General features: G+C 41.8%; 1 protein-coding gene across 6 annotated transcripts in view; it reads left to right on the top strand.

Annotated features, from left to right (window-relative positions):
* The first annotated feature begins 8891 nt into the window (after positions 1-8891).
* The window catches only part of Soxn (SRY-box transcription factor soxNeuro), a 322610-nt gene continuing 306747 nt past the window's right edge, over positions 8892-24754 (top strand). For 5 of the 6 annotated variants that reach the window (XR_013080048.1, XR_013080047.1, XM_076769621.1 and 2 more), the window contains exon 1: positions 8892-11525. Coding sequence is in view for 4 of the 6 variants with exons in the window: in XM_076769621.1 (XP_076625736.1) it covers positions 10144-11525 (1382 nt within the window). In the remaining 2 variants the exon portion in view is untranslated. Of the gene's footprint in view, positions 11526-13628; positions 17061-24754 lie in introns of those variants that run through there. The other variant, XM_076769622.1, reaches the window with a different exon arrangement.

Consider the following 24754-nt stretch of genomic DNA (forward strand, 5'->3'; position numbering starts at 1 on the left):
TCGTGCAAAGAGGTCAACCGCCTTCGCATAAACGCGGTTAATGGGACGGAGATAATGGTGAACGACAATGGCGTACGCAACGCCATCGCGGTTTCTCTTTCGATACGCGAGATTTTTCCTGGCTCGAGGTCAAGGATGGGCATAATTTTATTTAAATAACAGACTACTAATATAACGCCAACGTGTAACAGTTATATTATAGTATTTACTTGTTGTGAAATATTTTATTCTGTAATAAAAATTGTTATTTTTGTGTTATTTCGATATATTTGTATCGTTAATTAGTAATGGATAAATAGCTTATCTTTTATTCGAAATTTTTATCGGTATTGGAATTTTGTCTCCTCTGTTCCAATTAAGTACACGTTTCTTGTGTTCAACCTGTTATACGTTGTAGTATATGTGAACTTTAAAATTATTTTTAAATAAAAGGTAATTGAATAAGAAAAAATTGTGGTCCTGTTGTTTTTCTCCAAATGTGTTATTTAAAGAGGCTGCATTCTTTTTGGTTTCACCGTTAACTCTCAGAATAAATAATTGTATTTTCTTAATTAGCAGATTTTTATTAAACTGAATACATATGCACAAATTTTCAAGAAATTTTCAACGTACAATGGTTTTTCATTCCTTTTCGAACTATTGTTTCCACATCAGTTTTCGATTATCCTTCGTTTTTCGATTACGTTGAGAAAAAAAAACAGAAATGTTTGTGATTTATTCAAATGAATGTAATTTCGCATCAGTGAAAAGGAATCGAGTCACAACTCCGAAAGGAATTTAAAATTCCGTTGGATTCTCCTCAGGCTCGTCTTTCTGGAATGGAAACTTCAAAATCACTTCGAACATTCTTTGAGAAGTCGTCCCTTGCATCCTGACACTTCGTTCACGAATTGAAAAATTCGATGGCAATAGAAATAGACATTTTTCAAACTACAACGAATCGAACTTAGGTTTCAGTTATTAGACCGTATGCATAGATTGCTAGAAAATATTATGACATAACAAATATTACGAAGAAATTAAATTTAAAAATTAAATTCCACAATTTCATTTCCTCATAATATTTGTTATGTCGTTACAAAAATTAAATTCCACAATTTAATTTCCTCATAATATTTGTTCTGTCATAATATTTGTTCTGTCATAATATTTTCTAGCAGTCTATGCATACGTTTTAAACGAATAAATAAAGAATCAAGAAAATATTGAAAGACATAAATGAGTGTAAAATTTCCCTATCATTTTGGAAGTTTTATATTTAAAAACGCCTCGCTTTATAAAATCTTGCAAGGCAAATTTTTAAAATCAATTCAAACGTTGTGTTTCAAAATTCGAGTCAAGATGTAACAAATATTATACAAAATACCTATATAGAATTTTAATTCCAATGTAAGGAAATTTCGTTTCAGAATTCGAGTCATTAAAGATGTAACAAATATTATACAAATTATCTATACAGAAGAGGACCAATTAATTTTAATTTCAATGTAAGGAAATGTAACAATGATTGCAACGATATTAATGATATAAATATTGTAGATGATACAAACTTAACTGAATACTCTAAAACGTTGTAAAAAAATTTATAAATCAATTCAGCTGAATGTATAGTCAAAATCCATTCTGTGTCTTCCTCATCTTTCACATTTAACAGGGAATTGTCAACCTTCCTTTTTGTATTATCTATAGTAATATACTATTAATTTCGTTGTAATGTAACAGAAAATTAAAACGAAATTAATGGCACATATACATCAACTCTACGTAAATCAAGCTTTAAATGTTAACAAAAATTTTGTACAATTTTCTTCTGATAATTGAATTGAATATTTTATTCAAATTCTTCTTGTTAACTTTCTTCCATAGTACTGAACATGACTCGGACTCCGAAACGTTTAAACCGATCTTAAAAATTTGCTTGTGCGTCGCTGGTAAATCAGGACCTTTCTATTATTCTATCACGAACTGGTTACATCTTACATTCGATTTTATTTAATTATTTCGTAGATAGTGCCTACAGGAAGCTCTGCGCCCGGGATCGTTTCATCCACGAGCGCCGCAGTAGTAATCAACGCGTTAAAAGGAAAACGATAACGGTAAGACGATGTTATTTCACAGAAAAGAAAGGATTCTCGAAGTGTAAAGAGCTTCCGGTCGAATCGACGAGCTCTTGGAATCCGTCTAAAATTGCACAACGGATCGCGATTCCGCGAGACACAAGGGCTACAGGAAAGAAAAGGAACGGATAGAAGTCGAGGATGCACCTTGGTCCTGGCTACCTGCGAAATCCAATTATGCACGCGTAATAACGGCACAATGACGCGAACGTAACTATCGAAAGGAGGTATGTGCCTCGGAGGGAGAAGGCGAGAGAGCGAAACGAGGGACAGCGACAAAAAGAGAGGGAAAACCGAGGGAAAGAGGCATTCAAGTCGCGCGTACGCGATACCTACGTGCGCGGCAGGTACGTATCTGCTTAAACGAAAGCTCGACGGTCACAAAAGCGGCGTGCCATCGAGTATCGCAAACATTGATTTGAATCACAAAGACCGCCCGCGGTACGTATCATTGTCGAGGCCCAACTTATTGTACAGTTTCTCCTTGTCCTGCCTCGGTGCTCTCGAATCCGCCTCGACTTCTCGTTCCTTTTTTTTCGGTAACGACCAATCAATCCACTTATACGGCGCGGTTTATACGCGCCACTTGTGGCGTTTCAGGCCGCAAACGCGTGCGTCCTGACGCACGACTTCACCCCGGCATCCGGTAATGATTCTTAAAACGAACAGATGATTCGTAAGTTCTATGGTTTTAGTTTTTATTAAGCATTACAATGGCGAAAGGGATTAGTCGAATTTGTAATTTATATTCTTTGAGAGAAGAGAAAAGAATTTTATAAGCCTTTATGTTGAGTTTATAGATAAACAGATCGATGCTTATTGGTAATCGAGAGCTCAAGATTATTAGAGAGTTGAATGATCGAATTCTCAGCACGTAGTATGCACATTGCCACAAAATGTAATTTAACTCTTCGAAATCGTCGCTGCATTTTACATTTAGGATTTTTAACCATTTTAATGTGAGCAGTGGTGATGATTAGCTCTTACTCTGTAATCTGAATTAAGTGCGATAATTTTATCCACCTTGGAACCAGCGAAGCGTGAAAACATTTTAAAAATGGAGTCGACGAAGATTTGTGTAATGGACAATGCTTTAGTTCTTCCTCGTTGTTCTTTTCTTCGAAAGGAAGTATCTTGAATGTCGTTATTCCCGTTTTCGCCGTTTCTTTTCTACGTTTTTCCAACTCTCCTAATTGAAACAACGAAGGCAAATAAGACAGGCGTTGTTTTCGATCGCAAGACAGGGAAAAACATAGAAACGCAACGGCGACGCATGGCTCGTGTGCATCTAGCGTTTAATCATTCTCGTTCATCGAGGCGACACCATTTTGTCCCGTGATCGACGTCCACCGTTGTGACGCGATAATTTTCGCGAAATTTGCGGAGAAGCCAAACGCTTCATTGTTGCTATTAATTATGGATTGTCTTCCGGCGAAACGAGATTGTCCGTGGGCCGCTCGAATCATGGCATTTTGAGCAAACGCTGCACCCAACGCGATTTTTCCTTTAAATTATCGTTGGCTATTGATATTTTGGGGAGGCTCTCTCTCAGGGTGGAAGATAGATAATTCTTCTCATTAAAAAGCACGTTTTCCCAAATTTTGTAAATTATTTCGCTGGTTCTGATAGTTTCGTAGAATGATATCGGAGCTAAACGGCACCAAAGAAAAAGTCAAATAATTTATCGATTATTTTCTGCTTCCTAAAATGTTTGTGCTCCGAAATCTCCATGTATGTATTAAAAGACACGTTTTCTCAAATTTTGCCAATTATTTCGCTGGTCCGGGTAGTTTCGTAGAATGACATCGTGGCTTAGCGGTACCAAAGACAAAGTCAAATAATTCATCGTTTCCCAAAGCGACCATCGTGTTCGAAGCGAAGAAACGTTTTCGCGGGGCGTAAGCGAGGAAAGCCGGGCTCATTGGGCAGCTAATTAGTCGTAGCAGCCCGAACCTAACAGGTTGCACGGTTCGTAGCGCGCAGGTATTTTCGCACTGGTTTATTATTTGCTGGTTCGTTGCGGAAGCAGGTACTGCCTCGCGCTCAAGAGGCCTGATGGCGATCGATCCCCAAACAAAAGCGCCGCTTACGGTCGCTGGCGGACGTACCTGTGACGCGGCGCGCGGCCGACCAACACAATTAGCAATAAATTTTAGCAGGTTCGTTAAGCAGGTGTCAATATTCGGCCAACTCGGACGAGTCATTCGTCGGTCGTTCCTGGCCGCGGCGACGCTCTCGCGTCATTCTTGCGGTTTTCATTACGCTGACTCGTCGCGACCCGTCACAATGCACCTCTGATTACCCTTTCCCATTTTGATTTATTGCCCGTTCGGTTCGCTGGAAGTCTCCCGATAGCCGCTACGAGGAGTTTTCGCCGCTCGCGAGATGGAAACGCACCGCGTCCATCAGGCCAGAGCGCAGATAACGAGCGCGTCAACTCTCTCACGATTAGAAGATCGATCGATCGGTCAGATTGAGTCATCCGATGGGACCTTGCACCTCTTTCTTATCGATCCCGATAATCTTATCGAGACGGCCTTGCAGGCTTATCGAACCAGCCGTCGCATTCTCGGTCGTGCATAATTGCAACTTCCACTAATATCGAATTCTTCGATTCGCAACGGCGAATCTTTGGCAAAGTCGGGTAAATTTTATTCGTTGAAATAAAAATTTTTCTTTCTAAAAATTAGAATCCATTAATGGACTTTCGTATTCGTTATTCATAAATAAAATTTTCCCAACTTAAATTGACGGGTCTTTCGAAGAAGGTTTCCTAATTGCAATAAACTTCGTTCAAGTTTCAACGAGTCTATTATTTTTACAGTTTCTTAAATTTTAATATCTTTGCCCTTTAGAAATTTCTTTAATAGCGATTAGTTACTTTATGACAACTTTGCGACACAATTTTTGAAAATCAAGATTTTTTTTTCATTATTCATTCATTTCGTTAATTTAGTTCACGGATAAAACTTGAAACAAGTTATAAGCGAAGTGCAAAAGATTAACTTTCTAAGAATATAGTTTTAAAACATTAGGTAGGGCCTACACACGTTACTAGGAGTCGTAAATCATGTTTCTGTACGATCTATGTTTACGCTACTTTTTTTTAGATAAACGTACGAAGCGAAATCGTAACGTGTATGACTCCTACGTAAAAATTGAATTACTATATTGGAGTACAGAGTTAAATTTTGTATTTAGACTTTCCTTTTATGTTATCTTTAAATTAAATCTGAAGGATGTAATTCATTTCCTGAAATTTGAATTGTCAATCACTGATCTGTTAACGAAAATGTAATCTGTTAGAGTGGTGATCGATTAAAACAGAGTCGGATAAGAGGGACTGCACTATATCGAGTTGCATCTTGTACTGTTGTTTCTTCTCGTAATAAGATCTATTATATACTCGCTAATTTATTTCTTTTTATTTATTAAATATCTTTATTATACAAAGTTTGTAGCAATAAAGTGTACGAAACAGGCAAGAAACATCTGATTCGCAATTTCTAAATCTAATTTTGGAGACCACGTAAAACAATATCAAAACTAACAGTAATATAATGAACGCGTGTAAATGTTTTGGCGTCATAAACATCTGGAAATTTTACTTTTAACGCCGTTTTATGCCGAAAATGAGTAGGTAGGATTATTCCCCCAAAGAAAGATGTTTTTGAAACAGCTCATCGAGACCTGTAATTCGAGGGATGATTCATTAGAAACTGTAGGTTTCACTTTTGGTTCTCTCCTTCAACTTCGTTCTAATAATTGATGACAAAGAAAAGTAAAATTAACATTTGGTGGAAGATTGCTTTTCCAAAAGTAACTAAACTCATGTGGAATAGCCACTAAGAATTTATTGAATATCCAAAATATTTTACATCCAGTATGTCGGGTTTCTTCGATATAACTCTACAGTTTTTCTTTAAAATGAATTTTACTGTGAATTCGTAGAAAATTATATTGGAAAAGGCTGATATACCAGGCTGAAAACGTTTTAAATTTTTAATAATAGCAAAAATTTTAGTAAAAATCAAGGTTGTATTTGTTTAGTAAGTATTTTGATTTTCTATACGTTAAATATATGAATCGTACGTAATAAGGGAAGGAAACAAATATTAAACGAAGAGTAAAAGAAATATATCGAAAGAAGAATAGAAACTGACGAAGTGAAAGTTTCGCGAAACACGGAAGTAAATATGTAAAAACCTGTTCGGTAATATCATGGTAGGGTACTACTAACTAAAATCAAACAATATTTATAAATCAAGTCATCGGTATTTAAAATTCAAGAAAACAGTGGAAAGTACGGAGAACGGAAGAATTAAGTGCAATTTTAATGGCGAACAGTCGCTTTTCAATGAAACGTGTTTACCTGACGGGTACCTGCAAAAACGAATCGTAACTGCGATTAAAAAGCCGCGTTTCAATTTACGTTTAAACTTCTTCCGCGACGTCGGTGCGCCCCGCGTAGAATTCCGTGCCGAAGAAAAGCCCGTTCTCAAGAAGGGTGGCTCCGCGAGGAGAGAAAAGGAAGAAAAAAAAAACGAGAAAAGAGCGACTCCCATTCGGAAGTGAACGGCGCTGAACGGCTCGAATAGGATTCCAACCCGGCCGCCGTTATTTTCATTGTCGCTGACGCACGAGGCACGCCAGGGTTGCGCTACGATTATCTATGACGCGTTCTTCCATTATGCGTTCCGGCTCTTTCTCTCGCCACGCCGATTCTAACTCCCTCCTCGTCTGTCCGTGAGCCGCGGCAACAGGTCCTACGCAGGAACCCGCTTAAACGGAGTCGCATCGGCCGATGGTGGTTCTTTCAGGAACGGCTGGTGAGCCTCTTTGTGGATTTCACGAACGAGAGACGCGGAGGAGAGGACCGAAGGAACGGGGAGAATGAATGGAGAGGAAAAAAGGAGAGAGAGAGAGGAAACGAGACAAGGAGGAAAATGGGTCAAGTCGACCGGATATAATGGGAGATTTGAATACGACGAACGCGCGACACGAGCTCTCCCGCAACCCTGGCGAATTAACTCGGTAGTTTGCTCCGTGCGGCGGCGAAAAATGCCTCTGACGCGAGAAATCGGTAGGACGATGGGCCAATCTATGCGTTTTGAAACCCACCAGACGAATACCGGCGCGTCGCGAAAGAGACGATCCAAACGAGAATCGGGTAATCGTTTCGCTAGCAAAGGATGCTACTCCGGAGACTCCGTTACAAAGGGAAAGAATTTCGTCGGACGGATTGGCCTTGAAACGTAAATTCCGTGCCGAGACTATTTTGGAACAGACCTTTTCAACGTCTGTTCGAGCGTGATCGATAGACGTCTACACATCTTCGGATTATGCTCTCGACGCAAGTAACGGTTATCAACGCTTGCAATAGATACATATATGACTCTACGTAGGTACTAGTTTAGTTAGGTGGGGATAGGACCAAATTATCTGCCACTTGACAAGAATATCAACGTATAGCAACTTTATTTGTGAGATACTTGAATCTATAAGTAATTGAAATTGAAACTTTATTAAAACCAAATAATAATAATAAAATGTCTTTATGCGTATGGATGCATGTCAGTGAAAGAGCCTCAGCTTCGAGTGTCAAGCACCGTAAACTCAAGTTCATGTATATTTATTAACGCGAAAGGTTAAAACCAAATAGAACGATCGATCGAAGATCCAAGATAGAGACTTTTTATTTTCACCGATCGAATTAATCGCAGTCGTATCGAAGCTCTTCCGCACGGTCATAAAAATAGCAATCTAGAAAGAAAGCACGACTCACGAGAGAAAGGCGATAAGATATAAATAATTGCGCAATTAGAATTCACTTGCGAGTGCGCTCCGGAGGCGAAGCATCGAGTGGCATTGTTTGCTCGACGAACAGTTCCCCGGCGTATCCGATCGCAAACATTTGCAACGCCATTTACCCTTTACCGCGTTTCGTTTAAACGCCCCTAATTCGGTACGACGATCGATGGTCGCGGGACCGATCTCGCCTCCCTCCCCCCGTGACACACCGAGCGCGAAGGTGATCGCGATCGTCAACCCCCGCGTCGCGAGACAATCTCGAAAAATCCCCTCCCACCGTGGCACGTTGGTCCGCGAAATTCGAAGGTCACTGGACCCGCGCGAAATGCGGGATCTCTCGCGACACGAACAGGAGAGGGACGCTGGGGCAGAAGGGGTGAGGGAGGGTCGAGGATAGAAAAGGAAAGAGGCGAGAGCGCGTGGAGCGCGGAGAAAACGACGCGATGCGACTACGGGGAAGACAATTCGCGGAGGAGCCTGGAGTTCGTGGTTCGCGAAACGTTGCGGGGGTCGAGGGGGGGCGGGCGAGTGTGTGTCGGAACAGAAGAACGCGTGGACGAAACACTGGCGACCTGGCGCAGCATCGGTTGGAGAGGAACGCGTGGACACACGAGGCGGAGAGGCGAACCCGTGACAGAAAGAGACGGTAGGTCGGGAACGTACGCTGAAGAGAGACGAGAGTAGCCAACTGTCGGAGAGGGGGTGAAAGCGTCGCCGCGAGAGGTCGTCGGGGTTGTTGGGATGACGTCACGGCGTAATGGCGCCGCCTTCGGTGGCAGTGAGAGTCGCGCGATTGGTCGAGAGAAATGATGGCAGGCTCGCGTGCCAATCGATTGCCGTCGGTAGGCTCGGGTCTGGTCCGTCGGCCTGTTGGGTATGGTTGCTGGTTTCGAGAATGGTAGGGTGAGCGGGCAGGGTGGGGCGACGAGCGCGGAGCGAGTGAAACAGAGAGAGGGGGACAGCCGCCTCGGCAGGAAGTGAGCCCCGAGAGTGGGACCCCAAGGCGAAATCCACAAATGCTCAGACGGTTCCGTTCTTCGGTGGAGAGTGGAGGTCGCTGCTACTTGTTCCACTTCTTGTCCTTCGTATTCGTCGACGTTCGTGCACGTTCGCCGGCGTATCGACGACCGCTACGAGAGCACTGGGCGAATGAAAGGACGCGCGCATGTCACGCGCAACGGTACACAATAGCAGCAACACGCGTTCACCATCGCGCGGAACGAGGAATAATCGTGGACAGAGTGGTGACGACGGGATCATCTCGACGCGTATTGGGATCGTACGGTCCGCCAGTGTCGGAGCAGTGATATATAGAAACGCGGTGTGCACGGAGCTTTTCCACGGTCCCGAGGGAAAAATTCCGAGGATCGTATCCGAGGATCGTCGCGATCCGATTCGTCGAGCGTATCGCGAGCCCGCAGCCAGTCACGAGCGAGCCGTCGAGTTTCGAAAGAGAGACGGTGCTAGAGAGGGAGACGGAGAGGACACGCAGCGCGCTTACAGGGGAAGAAAGTGACAGTGCGTCAGTTCTCGGTCGGACTCTGCCGTGGAATCGCGGACCGTTGTCGAGAAGTCGTCGCGAGAACCGTGTTGATATGAGAAATAGTCGAGTGTGTACTGTGACCAGACAACCGGAGCCACGGTGACTTTTCGTGATACATACCAAACATCGAGAAACTTGCCTCGTACCCACTTACGTAGGACAGAATTCTCGGGATCTGGCGGCAGTAATGCGTCGTGGATTCTACGAGTCGGACAGTGCGCGGTGATCGTGTGCTCGATTGACTGTCGTTGATAGATTTATTCGGTGTACGTCGTACGGTGACGGCCGGTCGTGCAAGGATTTATACCGGTGACTCTTATTTTTGTTTTCGAAACAAAAGGGAGGTAGGAAGGACGTACTCTATATTATACAGAGAGTGAAACAGTGCGTCAGTGGTGTGTCGCTGAAATTCCAACAAGTGGTGCGGACTCGGAGAAAAAAGGAAAATCGAGCTGGCTTCCATGTCACAGGCTCGTAGAGACTCGAGCGGACTCGTGGTCGCGTAGTGTTCGCCGGTTCATCGCAAACGCGGTGGAGCACCGGGTTAGGTCTATCAAGACTCGACCGGAGGAACGGTTCGACCGTGCCACAATCTCGGCGTTTCGTCGAATTTCTTGACGTCGAGAGGTACCAGGAAAGGGCGGCAAGCTGTACGGGCACAGGGAGGAAGACATGCTCACGATGGAGACGGACATGAAGGGTGGCAGTCTGCACGGTCAGATGCCACCGCACCCACATCAGGGTGTATCGCCGATGGGCCACCATACGGGGGTCTCGCCTTATGGTAGCCTCGGCTCGATAGTGCACAGTCCGGCGCTGTCTGGTAGTCCGCCGAGCACCGGCGGCCTGGGCCTCGGTCTCCAGCACCATCACCAGACGCCCCAGCATCACTATGCGTCGATGCAGGCCGCGCAACAGCAGCAACAACAACAACAGCAACAGCAGCAAAGCATGCATTCTCTGGCGCAGCAGGCGGCCAGCCAGCAACAGCAGCAACACCATCCTCACCAGCAGCAGCAGCAACAGCCGCAACCGCAGCAGCACCATCAACCGCCCAACAACAACAACAACACCAGCAAGAACAACAACATCGACCGCGTGAAGAGGCCGATGAACGCGTTCATGGTGTGGTCGCGCGGTCAGCGGCGCAAGATGGCGCAGGAGAACCCGAAGATGCACAACTCGGAGATCTCGAAACGGTTGGGCGCCGAGTGGAAGCTGCTCAGCGAGACCGAGAAACGTCCGTTCATCGACGAGGCGAAACGATTACGCGCCGTGCACATGAAGGAGCACCCCGATTACAAGTACAGGCCGCGACGCAAGACCAAAACGCTGCTCAAGAAGGACAAGTTCCCGCTGGGCGGAGGCGTGACGGGCGTAGGCGGGATGCTGGGGGTCGATCAACGGCAAGTCGGCGCTACCGGTGGCCCGCAACAGGCGCAATTGTCGCGCGACGTTTACCAGATGCCCAACGGTTACATGCCCAACGGTTACATGATGCACGACCCGACGGCCGCGTACCAGCAGCACGTCGCTTACGGCGGTCACATGGGCGGCGCGGCGGCGGCGGCGGCAGCAGCCTCGGCCGCCGGTTACCCGAGGTACGACATGGGTCACCACATGGGCGGCGGCAGTCCCAGTCCCATCAACAGCTACATGAACGGTTACGGTGGCTACGGGAGCACCACCGTGCCCGGCGGCTCGCCGTCGCCCTATCACCAAGCCCAGCCCGGCTCTCAGATGTCGAGTCACAGTCCCAGCGGTAGCAGCATAAAATCGGAGCCGACGAGTCCGGCGAGCGGCGGCATTCACACGCCGACGCCCACAGGAGCGTCGTCGACGGCCGGGGCCGGTGGCCAGGTCGTGAAACGGGAATACATGGGCCAGCAGCAGACGCAGCAGTCCCAGGGCGACCTCAGACAGATGATCTCGATGTATTTGCCGCAGGGCGTCGAGCAGGGGGTCGTGCAACACGGTGCCGGTGTCTACTCGCCCGGACCCTCGCCGGATCCGCTCGCGCAGCATCACTCCGCCATTCCGCCTCTCACTCATATGTAAGCTGATTTCACTTGCATACTACTTATTTGACTGCCTAGACCTTCGAGGGCGCGCTCAGACTACCGTAGAAATTGAGATAACGCTTTCTATCGAGTTTCAACCGGAAGATCGATAGTCTGAGCGACGCTCCGATTGGCGTTCCCCACCGAATCCTTTACTTTTGAGGGTAGGATAAACCTCGGTTACGCGAGCGATCGTTTAAGAGCTGCATCATCCGTCCTCGTATCGCGTGATTTTTTTAATCTTTGTACAATAATCGTTATAGTTGGCTGTTTTCGAGTCGAGTAGCCGGTTTATCCTTCTCGTTTGGGGCGTTCGAGTTGGACGTTTTTCCAATTTTCTGATGAAACCTTTCAACTCGAGCGTCGAGCACGCATCGACGCGAACGATTCTGAGATGCCAGGTTCCGATCCTCAAAGTCGTTCGCCTCGTGCACTCTGAAACTCTTCGCGCTTTCTAATCGCGCGCTCCCGCGCGTTTGCCTGCTACTAACACCATCGCGACGACATTTCCACTTCTGGACCCTACGATTAATCCCGAGTACGTGACAATTAGCACCGATATCCGAACACCCTAGTCCCTTGCAAGTAGATTTCATCATCGTTACGTAACGAGATATACATAACGCGTAGTTACCCTTGTCCGAGGAGTCGATCGAGCAAAACGCATAAGCCAGTTAGCCCCCGTGGAAGCGGCGCTAGTCCGTTGATCCATCCTTAATCTCCATCGATCGCCAGAAAGCTCAGACCTCCGTGGAGAAACTTCTAGAGCTCTGTCCTCAATCGTCGCGCTCAATCTTGCCCGGGAACAATTAACATTTTGAACGAACTCGTTTCGCGAGAAAGGGCGTCGCCGTTCTTCGCGTATTCGCTGTCACGGTTAGGTTGGAAGACTCGAGATCGACGCGCTTGATAAACAACTGAAAAATCTCGCCGCGGCGAGATTAATTCGTCGAGGGAACGCGATCGGGTCGCGCGCGAACGATATTTAGGAAGATTTACGAGGAACGTTCTTCGACGATGGTCGACCGACGCGGTAGGCAAACAGAGAAACTACGTTCGACGTGGTGTGAGCGGCACGACGCGAAGCGACAGCTTTGTTTGCTCCTCGTGCTGCGTGTAACTCCATTTTCTCTTTCCTCGTCGTTCGTCGGTTCTCGTCTTGAGACGGTTCCTCGAACCGCGAGGAAAGATTTCTCGGTCTGTCGAAACGTCTTTTTGCATCCGTACTTTTCTATTCTCGTTCGTCGGTTTCTAATTGCTTTCCGCGCGATTTGCTCTCAGGGTCCAGAACGTAGGGAATTTCGAGCGGTTTACGCTCAACGTTTGTTTCGATCGGCCGCGAATACGTAGTGTCCCGCCATGAATACGTAAAATTGCATTGATAACGCGGAATACTATTTATTTTGCATAACTTTACTTTTTGAGAAAATTGCCAAGTTGTTACTTTGAAATATTATGTTTAAATGTAACAGATACGTGTAACCGGATTCGTTGAATCGAGTTTCGATAAATCGCACCGCGCGCCCCGAACTACGATAGTTTCAAGATCGATTCTTTTCGAAATGATTTTATACACTTTTTTCAATTTACTTTTGCATACAGAAATTCAGAACTCTTCTAGATCGTACCGTTCATTGCGGGACACCTTGTATTCGCTTTTCCTTCGGTCGCTCGGCGACGAACGTTGAGTTTAAACGTCGAGTCTATAGGTTGAGTCAAGAGAAAACCTCGTCGGCCATTTTTCGTTGCCTCCGCGCTCGATCATCGGGATATCGTCGATCTCCTCGTAGCTTTTCCGTGATTCTTCGAGTTTATTCCCGTGGTTGCATCCGATTTCTCGAAAAACGTACGCTCGCGAACGTTCTCGTCAGGACGGAGGATCTTGATCGTCGTCGACGATGGAATACTTCTCGAAGGATCGATCGATCGATCCCCAGGAGGGGGAACGGGTGAAACGAAATCTCGGGCCTCCGCGAAGCTTTCTTCTGACTCATCCTATCCGACGCCTCAAAAGATATAAAAAAAAAAGTACAAATAAAAAAAAAAAAAAACTTGCATCCACCCTCGAAACCTAACGCAAAAACCATAACCTCGTAGGATAGCTTAGAGTGACAAGCTTGGACGGACGGCTGTACGCGTGGGAGAGGACTCCCTTATAAGAAAAATGACGGAGAAAGGGAGAACGAACGCGAAACGATTGCGAAATCGAGCGAACTCGGAGGCGTGGGGGCCGAAGGTGAGATCGCAAACGATTTCTCGCAACCTCGGGAGAAAATTTCACCGACCGAAGAAGAGAGGAAATTAATCGAGATCGAATGAAAACGAGAACGGTCTTGGACACGGCGCGGATCCAACGTCAAGGACTCGGACGCCATTTTGCATACGCGTCTAGAGAGCAGCGACGGGTTCCGTGGAAACGATTTGGACGATCAGGTACAGCGATGGAAGAAAAAAAAACAAAACAAAACAAGCGACACGCGCGAAATTGTGTATATAATACCGTCTAACCGCAGCAAACGATTCCCGGAGAAATGTGTCATCCGCGACCGGGCGTGCAAGGCCTTCCGGTTGTTCCCGAAGCTTGCGACGAATCGACGCTCCTGCAGCCCCCACGTTCTTCGACCCTCGTTTCGTTGGAGAGCGTTCCTTTTCCGTCGACGCGACGACGCGGGTGAGAAACGGGTGCGAATGGAGATGCGTTTTCGCGAAACACGGGAGAAAGAGTCAGTGAGCGAGCATGTGAGTGAATGAGTGAGTGAGTGTGTGAGCGAGAGGGATGATCGCTAGTCGACGACACGCGTCCTCGTTTTGTTCCCCTCCTTGCCGAGGAGCTCTCGTTGCGTCGCGTAAGAAACTCGTGCGATCGACGAAAGGGATCGATCGATCGAGCGTGCGAACGTCAACGATCCGTCTCGACGCGAGTATCGCGACCCGCGCGCGAAAAGAGAGAAAAGGAGACGAGAACACCGCGAAACGATAAAACCTTACTGTGATAAACGAACGCTGCACGACGTAGCACGCGTGCAAGAAAGAAATATCCAGGGTATAGCCGTGAGGGATGTAAAAGGGGATGATAGAGAGAAGAGAGAGAGAGAGAAGGGCAGTAAGTGCGTGAGAATAGAGAAGAAAAATTGGAACGGGAAACGGAAGAGGTGTGTAGAAGTGATTCGAATAGTAACGCCAGGACTAGATGTGTCGCGGTTTCGCGTAACTGTGTATATATATATATATATTTATATACATGTTATGCGTACGTATGAAGTATTATATATACATATATACAGAGAAACGTACAAGAGAGACACGTGTATTATATTTTCCGCGTTAGCAATATTTCTTTTTTCTCTCTACCGGTTACAAACGACGTCTCGTTCGACGTCCGTCGGGTGTGTCCATCGTTCTCGAAAAACGCAGCGAGTATTTCGTCGCTGCCGGAACGCGCGCGATATCATTCCCAAATTAACGAGCGTACACGAATAGTAAATAAATATTACGAATGCGAGAGAACGAGAGTCACTGTGTGCGTATGTACAAAGAGACGCGTCGGAACGTTTCGACGTCAGACGATCGCGTAGAAACGAACAAACCCGTGGTTGCATATCGATTACAAAGAATGGTAGACAAAAGGAACAGTATTTATTGTGCATATCGTTGAACCATCTCAGAAGCTGGTCCCGCGAAACCTATCGGTGTTCGACGGATAGAAAACTGTGTGTTCGTATGCGTGAGTGGGAGAAGCTTGTAGATTGGTCGTTGATTGCACCCCCCCCCCCCCCCACCCCACCACCACCACCTCCCATACACCCTCCTTATTCCTCCACCGACCCATTTTGTACATAAAACCCTGTCACTTCTCGGTCACGCGAGAAAAGTTCGTCCATCCCCCTGAGTATCAGAAGTCAAACGTCTCCGTGACCCGACGAGGAACATTATCATTAACGGTATTTACTATTACGTTTATCATGCAGTGACCATAAAAAACTACATTTACTATTATTATTATTATTATTATTATTATTATATTATTATTATTGCGAATATGACTTTTTATTATTATTATTATTATCATCTTCATTATTATTATTATTGTAATTATTATAATTATTACGATTGTCGTTATTCCTTGCGTCCTTTTTCGTTTCAAAATCCTAGACCGACTCCTTGGTTCTTCACCCACGAATTTCGATGTCGTTCAGGATGGACGGAAAAAAAAAAATTTTTGTAACGCGTGTCTGTCGTGACGTTCGTTCGCGAGGATCGATTAATCGCGACCGATCTGCGGCGCCCGGGAAAGAACGGGGAACGGCTGGATTCTCTCTGCAAAGATCCAACCGGACGCGGAAAAATCTGCTCGCTGTAACCGCGACGCGAACTATTCTGTTCTAATTGGTCCGATCGACGTCAAATTCTGTTTGAGTTACGATTGGAACCAACTTCGTTTTGTTTAAAAAAATTCAAAGGAATGATCTTAGGTTCCATCATTGTAAATGTCCCAATTATCGACACCATTTTTGACACTCGTGACTTCGAAAATGCAGGGTATTATTTTCTGTTTATGTTATTGGATGATCAATCTTTCATTCTTTTTTCTCAAAATAATAGTTCGTTTTATATTTACATTCTCGACTTAAATTCTCAAATATTCGACTTGCACTTGTTCGGTCGTTGTTGTATTAATGCTCGAGTATTCGACGATATAGTGAAAATCGTATTGGACACATTTTTTGACATTTATTTTTACAATTGAAACAAGCTTGTTTTCGAAAACTCGATCATTATGCTTTAACTTGGCGGCTGAACATTTTTCTTTTATTTATTTCGCGATTTCATCCTGACGAGAGAGAAAAGAAATAAAAATTGAAGTAAATTAGTAATTTTCACTTTGCTATAAATAGAAATAATATGCTTTTAAACGGATAATAATCGTATTATTAAATAGTTGACCGTGTCGACGATTGGGCCAATGTCGAAATTATGTGCATTTAATTTACTGCGGTCACACATTGGGTTGTAACATAAATAGTAGTACTCCTTTTATTTATTAACAAAGCACGGAATTACATTCCACTATTATTCATAATAGTTTACAATCTCGAATAGAATTCTCAGAATTAGAACGTGCTTATGCCACCTTATTTACGTTACAGCCTAATACGGCGATGTGAAAATGCGATTGTCGATCGAGAATCGCAGGCTTCATTTTAAAACGTCGCGTTACAGCGAGCGGCGCTGAGAAGAAGCGCGTCGAACGGAAAAGAGTCGTTCCCCGTTCCCGTCCCGTGTCCTCTCGTGCATACGAGCACGCAAGAACGAGAAAAAAAAGAAAACTAAAACGAAAAGAGACAAGGCGGAGCGCAAACGACGAAGAAGCTTTGTACAAATTACCCGATAATCCGTAATCCGTGAAGTCTTTAAGTCGCAAAATCTGTGTACATGTACATACGTTCGCCACGGCAACGAGTCGCCGTGGTTACTTTCGAATATATATATATTGATATATATATATTATATGTATATTAATTAAGAGCAGTCCAAGTGTGTTTTTTTTATTCAACTCTCGATACCTTTTGCTTGTGTTCGTCCAATGAAGCTTTTCGTTTCGACGTCGCTAACGAATCCTCGAAGAACCGATGAAATGTCAAGCGATCTCCATCAGGTAAACGATATTTAAAAAAAACAAACGGCGTATGCGTTCGGACTCTTGTGTGCCTACTATTGCATGCGTTCTCTGAGTGGTTGATTCACGAGTTCTTCCAATTTGCTATACCTTTCCACGCTTTTCAATCGCTCGCGGATTTAAAGAACGACGATGCTCTATCGCTGGTCGCGAGATTGCCCCGAGGGAGGTAGGGGGGATTTATTGGAAGCTCTTATCGAGAAAGACCCCGCGGAGGAACGCGTAGCCCGCGTTTATGGAGCTTTAAAGTCAACCGCGAGAAATATTATCGGTCCCCCGAAGAGACGTTGACGATTGGTCCGTGTCGCGGGTCGAGAAGACAGAAACGCGAAGAAGGCATCAGTCCGCCGCGAGATTTTTCGGTATCCTTTCCCGTCGGTCCAGAATGGCCCGTGAGGGGGTTAGGGAGGGGGGTTTATTCGACGGCGCGGGCTCGTAGCCCGGCACACGAAATGTCCCAATAAATATAACGCTCGGGCACGGACGAGTGGAGACATTAATTCGCGCCAATAAATATTCCCATCGTTCCGGCACATAAACCTGGCGTTTGTCATATACACGCAGTCATTTCGGTTAAAAGGCATTCCCTCTGCCACTGAATGCAAATGCGAGTGCTCGTTGTGCGTGCCGTAGGGTCTCTAAAGTGCTTTCAATTACGTGTTCCACCTAACGTCCTGGCCTGGAGGGCCGTTTTCCTATGTTTTGCATAACCGGGATTTTCAAGTGTTTCACGCCCCACGAGGACGCGCGCGCGCGACGCGGGCCAACTTCCTCCGGCCAGGTATTCCTTTATCCTGATTTTCTCCGCGCCGTTTCTCTGCCCCCCCTTAACGAGCCCGTCGAGCCTTCTTTCGTTCTTTGCTCGATTCTTTCTCTCCTACGTAGTTTTCTTTCGTTTCTGTGTTCTGGTTTCTTGGTATTCCTCGACGTGCATGCAGTTTTCGAGCTTCGAATGGCCGAACAGTATTTTACACCATTGGTAGAATCGACTTTGTTGACGTTTCGGAGCGAATACATTCACGGACGAAAGTTCAGAGAGAACTTGTATCAGGTGAATGTTCTGTCCTTTACGTTACGATAATGAAACTGTCGGAGTTCAGGGAAGGTAACGATTTATTCCGGAACCGGAAGTCAATCTATTTAGAGAATCGAGTAATTTTGCTGACGTTTCTGCGCGATATACGCTTACGGATGAAACGATAATACATTTTAATTGGCTGTTAGAGTCTGGAAATGATAATACGGAGTCGATCGCAGATGTCGACTTATTCGGGGGCTGAAGTTAATTTGATGGAATCGTGTCTAATTGATTACGAAACGATCAGGTTGTGTAATGAGTCCTTCTGCGTTTCTTTATAAAAAATATTAAATACTGTCAAACTTATATAGAACTTGATCTTCTATCATCTTTCGGGGAATTTAAACGTTTCTTTAAATTTTGCATTTAGAGAATTGTTCACTGTACGAGATAAATGAAAATTAGATGAGATAAAACGTTTCAACAAATCTGTAGTAATTTTTATCTCGTTGGTAAACACAAGGGTCATCATGATGCAAAACGACTCTTTTTCTAAATAGATACGAGCGATGACCATTGGTTTTCTATGATCGCTTTTAATTTATCCAGCTGTGAATATTATCTTTTGCTATTAATCGTCAGATTATGTGGTAAAAGTTTATAATAAAGTATTAGAATATTGTCTTATTGAGAGTTTGATTCTGGAAAAGATAGTACAGAAGCAGTGACGAGTTATAAAGCTCATCGATCGAGTCGCGTTGTTAACGTTTTTAAAAAATATAAACTTACGGGAGTTAAAAGACAAATCATACACCAGGTATATATTTATTTATATACACGAATGTCCCATCGACTACGGTACTATATTGAAATTGCCAGTTGAAATCTGCAAGAGGATCTCAATTTAACGTGGTCTGATCGATTCGTACAGGTTATGTTGTTTTAATGTTTTTATTATGAAATTAAAGTTATTATTAGTGCTCTCCTTGAGATATCAGTGATGTCGTAGATTTTAAACAATGGCTAGTACGACAACTATGGGGTATTAGGCCAATTATTTCTTAAGCATTCAGTTCTAAAAATCGTGTTAAATAGTTGAAATGTTTACAAATTTTGGCACTCAAACTGAAAAGCTTGAACAATGAAATGTGTTAAAAGTATAAAAGATTTGTTATCGTCACCTACACACATATATATATATTAGTACTTAATGAATTATTTACATTATTGCACTTGTCAAATCTTCAGATCCACAAGCTGTTCGTTAAAAATATCATAAGGAAAAATTAATCAGTATAAAATAATACTCAATCTAAATATAATGTCATGAATTTGTATGCATTGATGCATTCAAAAAATGCAATTTCATATTCTTTTAAAGTGGAACTTCATAATTTTGATTGTACTACTCGATGCAGTTTTGTAATCTCTGCAGAAAAATACCAAAGTAGGTATTTATGCTTTAAAGTTAATAGTTAAAAAATAATTACTCTGAACTCTGCATTATAGTACTCGAGTTTATGGCTTCACAGATTTGCCATTGTAGTGTTTGCAAACATGAATTCACTGCTAATATCAATCAGTGTAAGAATAGTGAAAGAATGAATACATTCGTTTTGTTTATTAAATATATTAGAAATATTACAAGTTACAGAAAGATACGTAATAAAAGTGTTAACTAACGTAAAGGAAAGAATGAAAAGAAGTTTAGACAGCAATGGCGGACCTTTCGAATATTCGTTGTAGCATAAATAATTGATGATAAAATAATTTAGTAAACTTTTAACTGTAATAACTTTTGAATTACTAAGTTTAGAGTATAATCACTTATGTACTTTCTTACACATTAACAAACTGCATCAAATAGTACAGTCAAAATTAGAGAGTTTCATTAGAAAAAAGTTACGATATCTTTTTTTTAATGCATCGATATATAAAAATATTGAAAATTATATCATTTTATCCTATGTCAATTTTATCTATCTGTAATTATTTTGAAGATACAATTCTTCTCTATCTCGTGATATTAATATTATTGATTAATATATTGAATATTATGAGAAATTATATGGATTTTCAAATTGTTTTTGTCCATGTATTATGGTTTCTTGGACATAAACGACAGCCGTGGCTTCATTGTTAAGAAAACGATCCCCAGACCACGAGGTTGCCGCCTCCAAATTTTACAGCTGGTTTAACGTAACAGACGTTACGAAGCATTTCCGTGCATTCATTATACTTACCAAATGAAACACTGTTGCAATGATTATAATGCAGTTTCTGCAATAATGTGACATACTTTTTTTATTTGGTTGAACATGTATCATATGGCCAAAATAAAGCGATAAAAGAGACCATTAAAGATGTCGACTTCATTTTGGTTTCTCTCCATTAAATGGCTCAGAACAACTAATGTTTTTGATCTAAGTTTTTAAAAATGGAAAGAAGTATTATTCTTTGATCATTTAAATTCCTTTCGTTGTGCATAGTTACAAAATTAAAACATTAGAAAATAATACTTGTCTCTAAACGTACTTTTAAAATCGAAAATAATAATTCGAATAAATATTCAATTTAATACGAGCTATTCAAATAACAAAAGAATAATAAGCTTTCTTCCATTTAAAAAATTACAGTTAGACTCTTTTTCTTTCTCCTAACAATCGTTCCAAAAGATTTTATCCCCTCTGATCAACTCAATAAAAAAAAGAACAAAAATGAAGTCGACATTTCCATTGGTTTCTATGAAAATGACTTGTAACGCTATATCTGAACAATGTGTTCCTATTTTAATTAAAATTCAACTGATTATGACAACTCGAACTCGTACAAATGCAAAGTTATTTTAATATTTATCTATAAAAATGAAATTACAATTAGATCGAGGCACAAAGAAAATACAATTTTACGTTAAAAATATTAAATAAAATATGCTTTCTGTATAATACAAATGCTGCTTAATTATAAACGAATATTGGTCACTTCATCTCGGGAAAATTGACGTTTCGTGAATAGTAATTTAATAAGAGTTTCGTTCATAGTGTTTGCGTAGATTTGTGTTTTAATTTCAGTATTTGTATCCGAAGACGACAGGAGAGAAACGTCAGAGAGGTCCGTTTTGTTTTTCTCGAACGTCTGCGTTTCGTGTTGCAATTTCCATTGGGCGCGCGCGTTTCTGACGCGACGATTAATTTTCGTCGTGTTTTGCATACGCGATCCGTCGTTATCTGGCGCGGTCTGCGAAGTCGACACACCGCGCGCATTTTATCGGACACGGACGATGCAATATCGCGCTATTACTTTGCAACGTGTAATAAACGCTCGATAAGGAGCACTTGTTTGTTACGGTAATGGCGAACGACGGTCGAACAGCTGTGCACGAAGCCACGCGAGAAACGTTCCAAGGATGCTTCTGCGCTCGTGGGAAGTCCCCTACCGTTTAACGACCAAATGTCGATAGGTCGATTTAAGCTTAGATGGGTTAAAAACTACACCCCCACATTTTCCTTAGCTTTCTATGCATTCGTAGAATATTGTTTAACACACCTTAAAAAATATTCTGTGTTATTTGGGGTGTTTTCCTTTAAAATTGTGTGCCTCAAAAAATTAAGTTTTCTACTTTGCCAGGTCGAAAGAATTCATTTTTATTTTCTTTATATCAGTTAGGAAACATCTCCCACAGACCACGTTTACATTGACTATATTTAACCATAGCTTTCTATGCATTCGTGGAATATTGTTTAACACACCTCAAAGAAGTTGATATGTGTTAATTAATGAAAACAAACGTTTTTTTTCCACTTTCTTTATATTAAAAAATATTCTGTGTTACTTGAGGTGTTTTTCCTTTAAAATCGTGTGCCTCAAGAAGTTAAGTTTTCTACTTTGCCAGGTCGAAAGAATTCATTTTTATTTTCTTTATATCAGTTAGGAAACATCTCCCACAAATCACGTTTACATTGACTATATTTAACCATAGCTTTCTATGTATTCGTGGAATATTGTTTAATACACCGCAAAGAAGTTGATATGTGTTAATTAATGAAAACAAACGTTTTTTTTCCACTTTCTTTATATTAAAAAATATTCTGTGTTATTTGGGGTGTTTTCCCTTTAAAATCATGTGCCTCAAAAAGTTAAGTTTTCTACTTTGCCAGGCCGAAAGAATTCATTTTTATTTTCTTTCCATCAGTTAGGAAACATCTCCCACAGACCACGTTTACATTGACTATATTTAACCATAGCTTTCTATGCATTCGTGGAATATTGTTTAATACACCGCAAAGAAGTTGATATGTGTTAATTAATGAAAACAAACGCTTTTTTCCACTTTCTTTATATTAAAAAATATTCTGTGTTACTTGAGGTGTTTTTCCTTTAAAATCGTGTGCCTCAAGAAGTTAAGTTTTCTACTTTGCCAGGTTGAAAGAATTCATTTTTATTTTCTTTCTATCAGTTAGGAAACGTCTACCACAGACCACGTGATGTTTACATTAACTGTATTTAGTATATGTTTTTATCTTTGTAGACAAAATTTATTAAATAGAGTAATCGAGTAAACCGAACAATATGTTGGCGACAACTGATCTATAAATCACATTTTATTAGATGTTAAGCGTATACAGTTTCAATTTTATTACATAATCCGTGAAATTGGCAGAATTACGAGGAGAAGCGAGGAGACGTTTGCCACCCGCTGACCTTGAGTAGGGGCGAGTTTACCATGAGACTAACGAGGCTTCAGCCTCGGGCCTTCGCGCAGAAGGGGCCCCCAAGTGTTCCTCACTCGTTGCTTTATTAAATTAACTACTATTCAGAAACATAGAAGAAACATTTGTTTTATTCTTGAAAAATAGCATACTTCGTATGGATAACAATTTTGTTTCTAATTTTACTTAAAATTTAATACTGCAAACATATTGTTAATGACAAAATGTACTGTTGTTTTCTCAAACTCTTCTTTTGATTAATTGTCTCCGCGTAGAATTGATGATAGCAGGATGATTTCTTTGTATTTTTAACGTTTCGAGTGTCCAAACTTTTGAATATTTCATACGGAAGATACTATGAGAATAAGTATCTGCATTTTGATAGTAATAATATTTTCGAAAAGATAAAGGCCTCTCAAATTAATTAGTTTCAAGCCCCGATAAGTCAAAATTCGTCAATTGAATCATGACTCTAACAATTGAAAAAGTTATTTTTCCAATATATAGTTAGAAAAAGTTACTTTTTCCAATAACTGAGACAAGCTGTAGCTCTTTTCAAAAGTTGAATATCCCATATGGGGTCAGCTTTGGTAGGAAATAAATTTTATAAAAATTCAGAGGTCATAGGTACTATGACTGACCCTGGAATAGTAGATTAGCTAATCATTTATTTTCCACGTGAAACCCTTACTTGAGACCTGAAAACTACTTAAAAACTACTAAAATATCATTTTGAAATTTTAACTGCATACAAACGACATCCCATTCTATGAGTTGTAGTAAAATTAACTCGATATCGTGAATGGTTTTTCTTAAATTAATATTTAAACATCAATTTTCGTCATGTAAATTGAAAATTTGAGTTCAAAACAATGTCAAGATATTTAAAAAATGAATTTACATTATTAAAATTGACGAAAATTAGTAGGTGAGATTTCCAATTTTTTATCTACTTATTTGATTGATAAAATAGAAAAACTCCTTAATTGGAAAATAAAGAACTAAGGGCAACGACTTTCCAGTATGCACGTTAATTTCTATAAAACACAAATCGTTCGCAGGATAATAATCAATCGACAAATTTATTCAGCTACCGTTATGCGAAAATCGAACTCGCACGAGGATACAGATTCTTCGTAAACACGGCGTGAACTCGATGAAGGTTGAAAAAATTGTATTTCATAGTTCGAGCAATCGTTGGAATTTCTGCTGGTGCTTTGCACCGAATTGAAATTGATTTTCTCGAGCAAAAGATAGAGCGAGGACCAAGCAAAGTAGTAGCATGATTGTCCAAGTAAAAATTGTCTGATAATCGAACCGACTTCTCATTTTCTTAATCAAAAAGCTAGAATCTCTTTCGTGTAATTGCGAAGCGACAAGAAACGAAACGTTAAATAAAAATTAAGTTCTCTCGGAGAAGACTAATCGTTGCCTCTTGTGCGGTCATTCAAATCACGCGGAGTGGACCAAACAATTCATTTTTGCAGTCACGATAGGGAATCTTAATCATGAGATCTACGTTTCCCTTCGTAAAAAATTACCTTGAATAGAAACATTTTGCGAGAGAAATAAAATCAATAAATAATAGCGTACTTAAAAATTTGATTTCTTAATGAAAACAATAATAATAAGGTAAATGATTTTGTACAAATAAACGATAATGAAAAATAAAATATTTACGAAAACCATAACACAAAAATTCAATTACGAAACCTTGTACCATAATGAGGACTAATTGTTTAAGATTAGAAGCTCTCTTTATCGAGTAAACTGAGAGATGTCAAAATTTTTAGATATTTTTTAATATTCTTGAAGCGAA

This window comes from Colletes latitarsis, chromosome 7 (assembly GCF_051014445.1).
Source record: "Colletes latitarsis isolate SP2378_abdomen chromosome 7, iyColLati1, whole genome shotgun sequence".
NCBI lineage: Eukaryota > Metazoa > Arthropoda > Insecta > Hymenoptera > Colletidae > Colletes > Colletes latitarsis.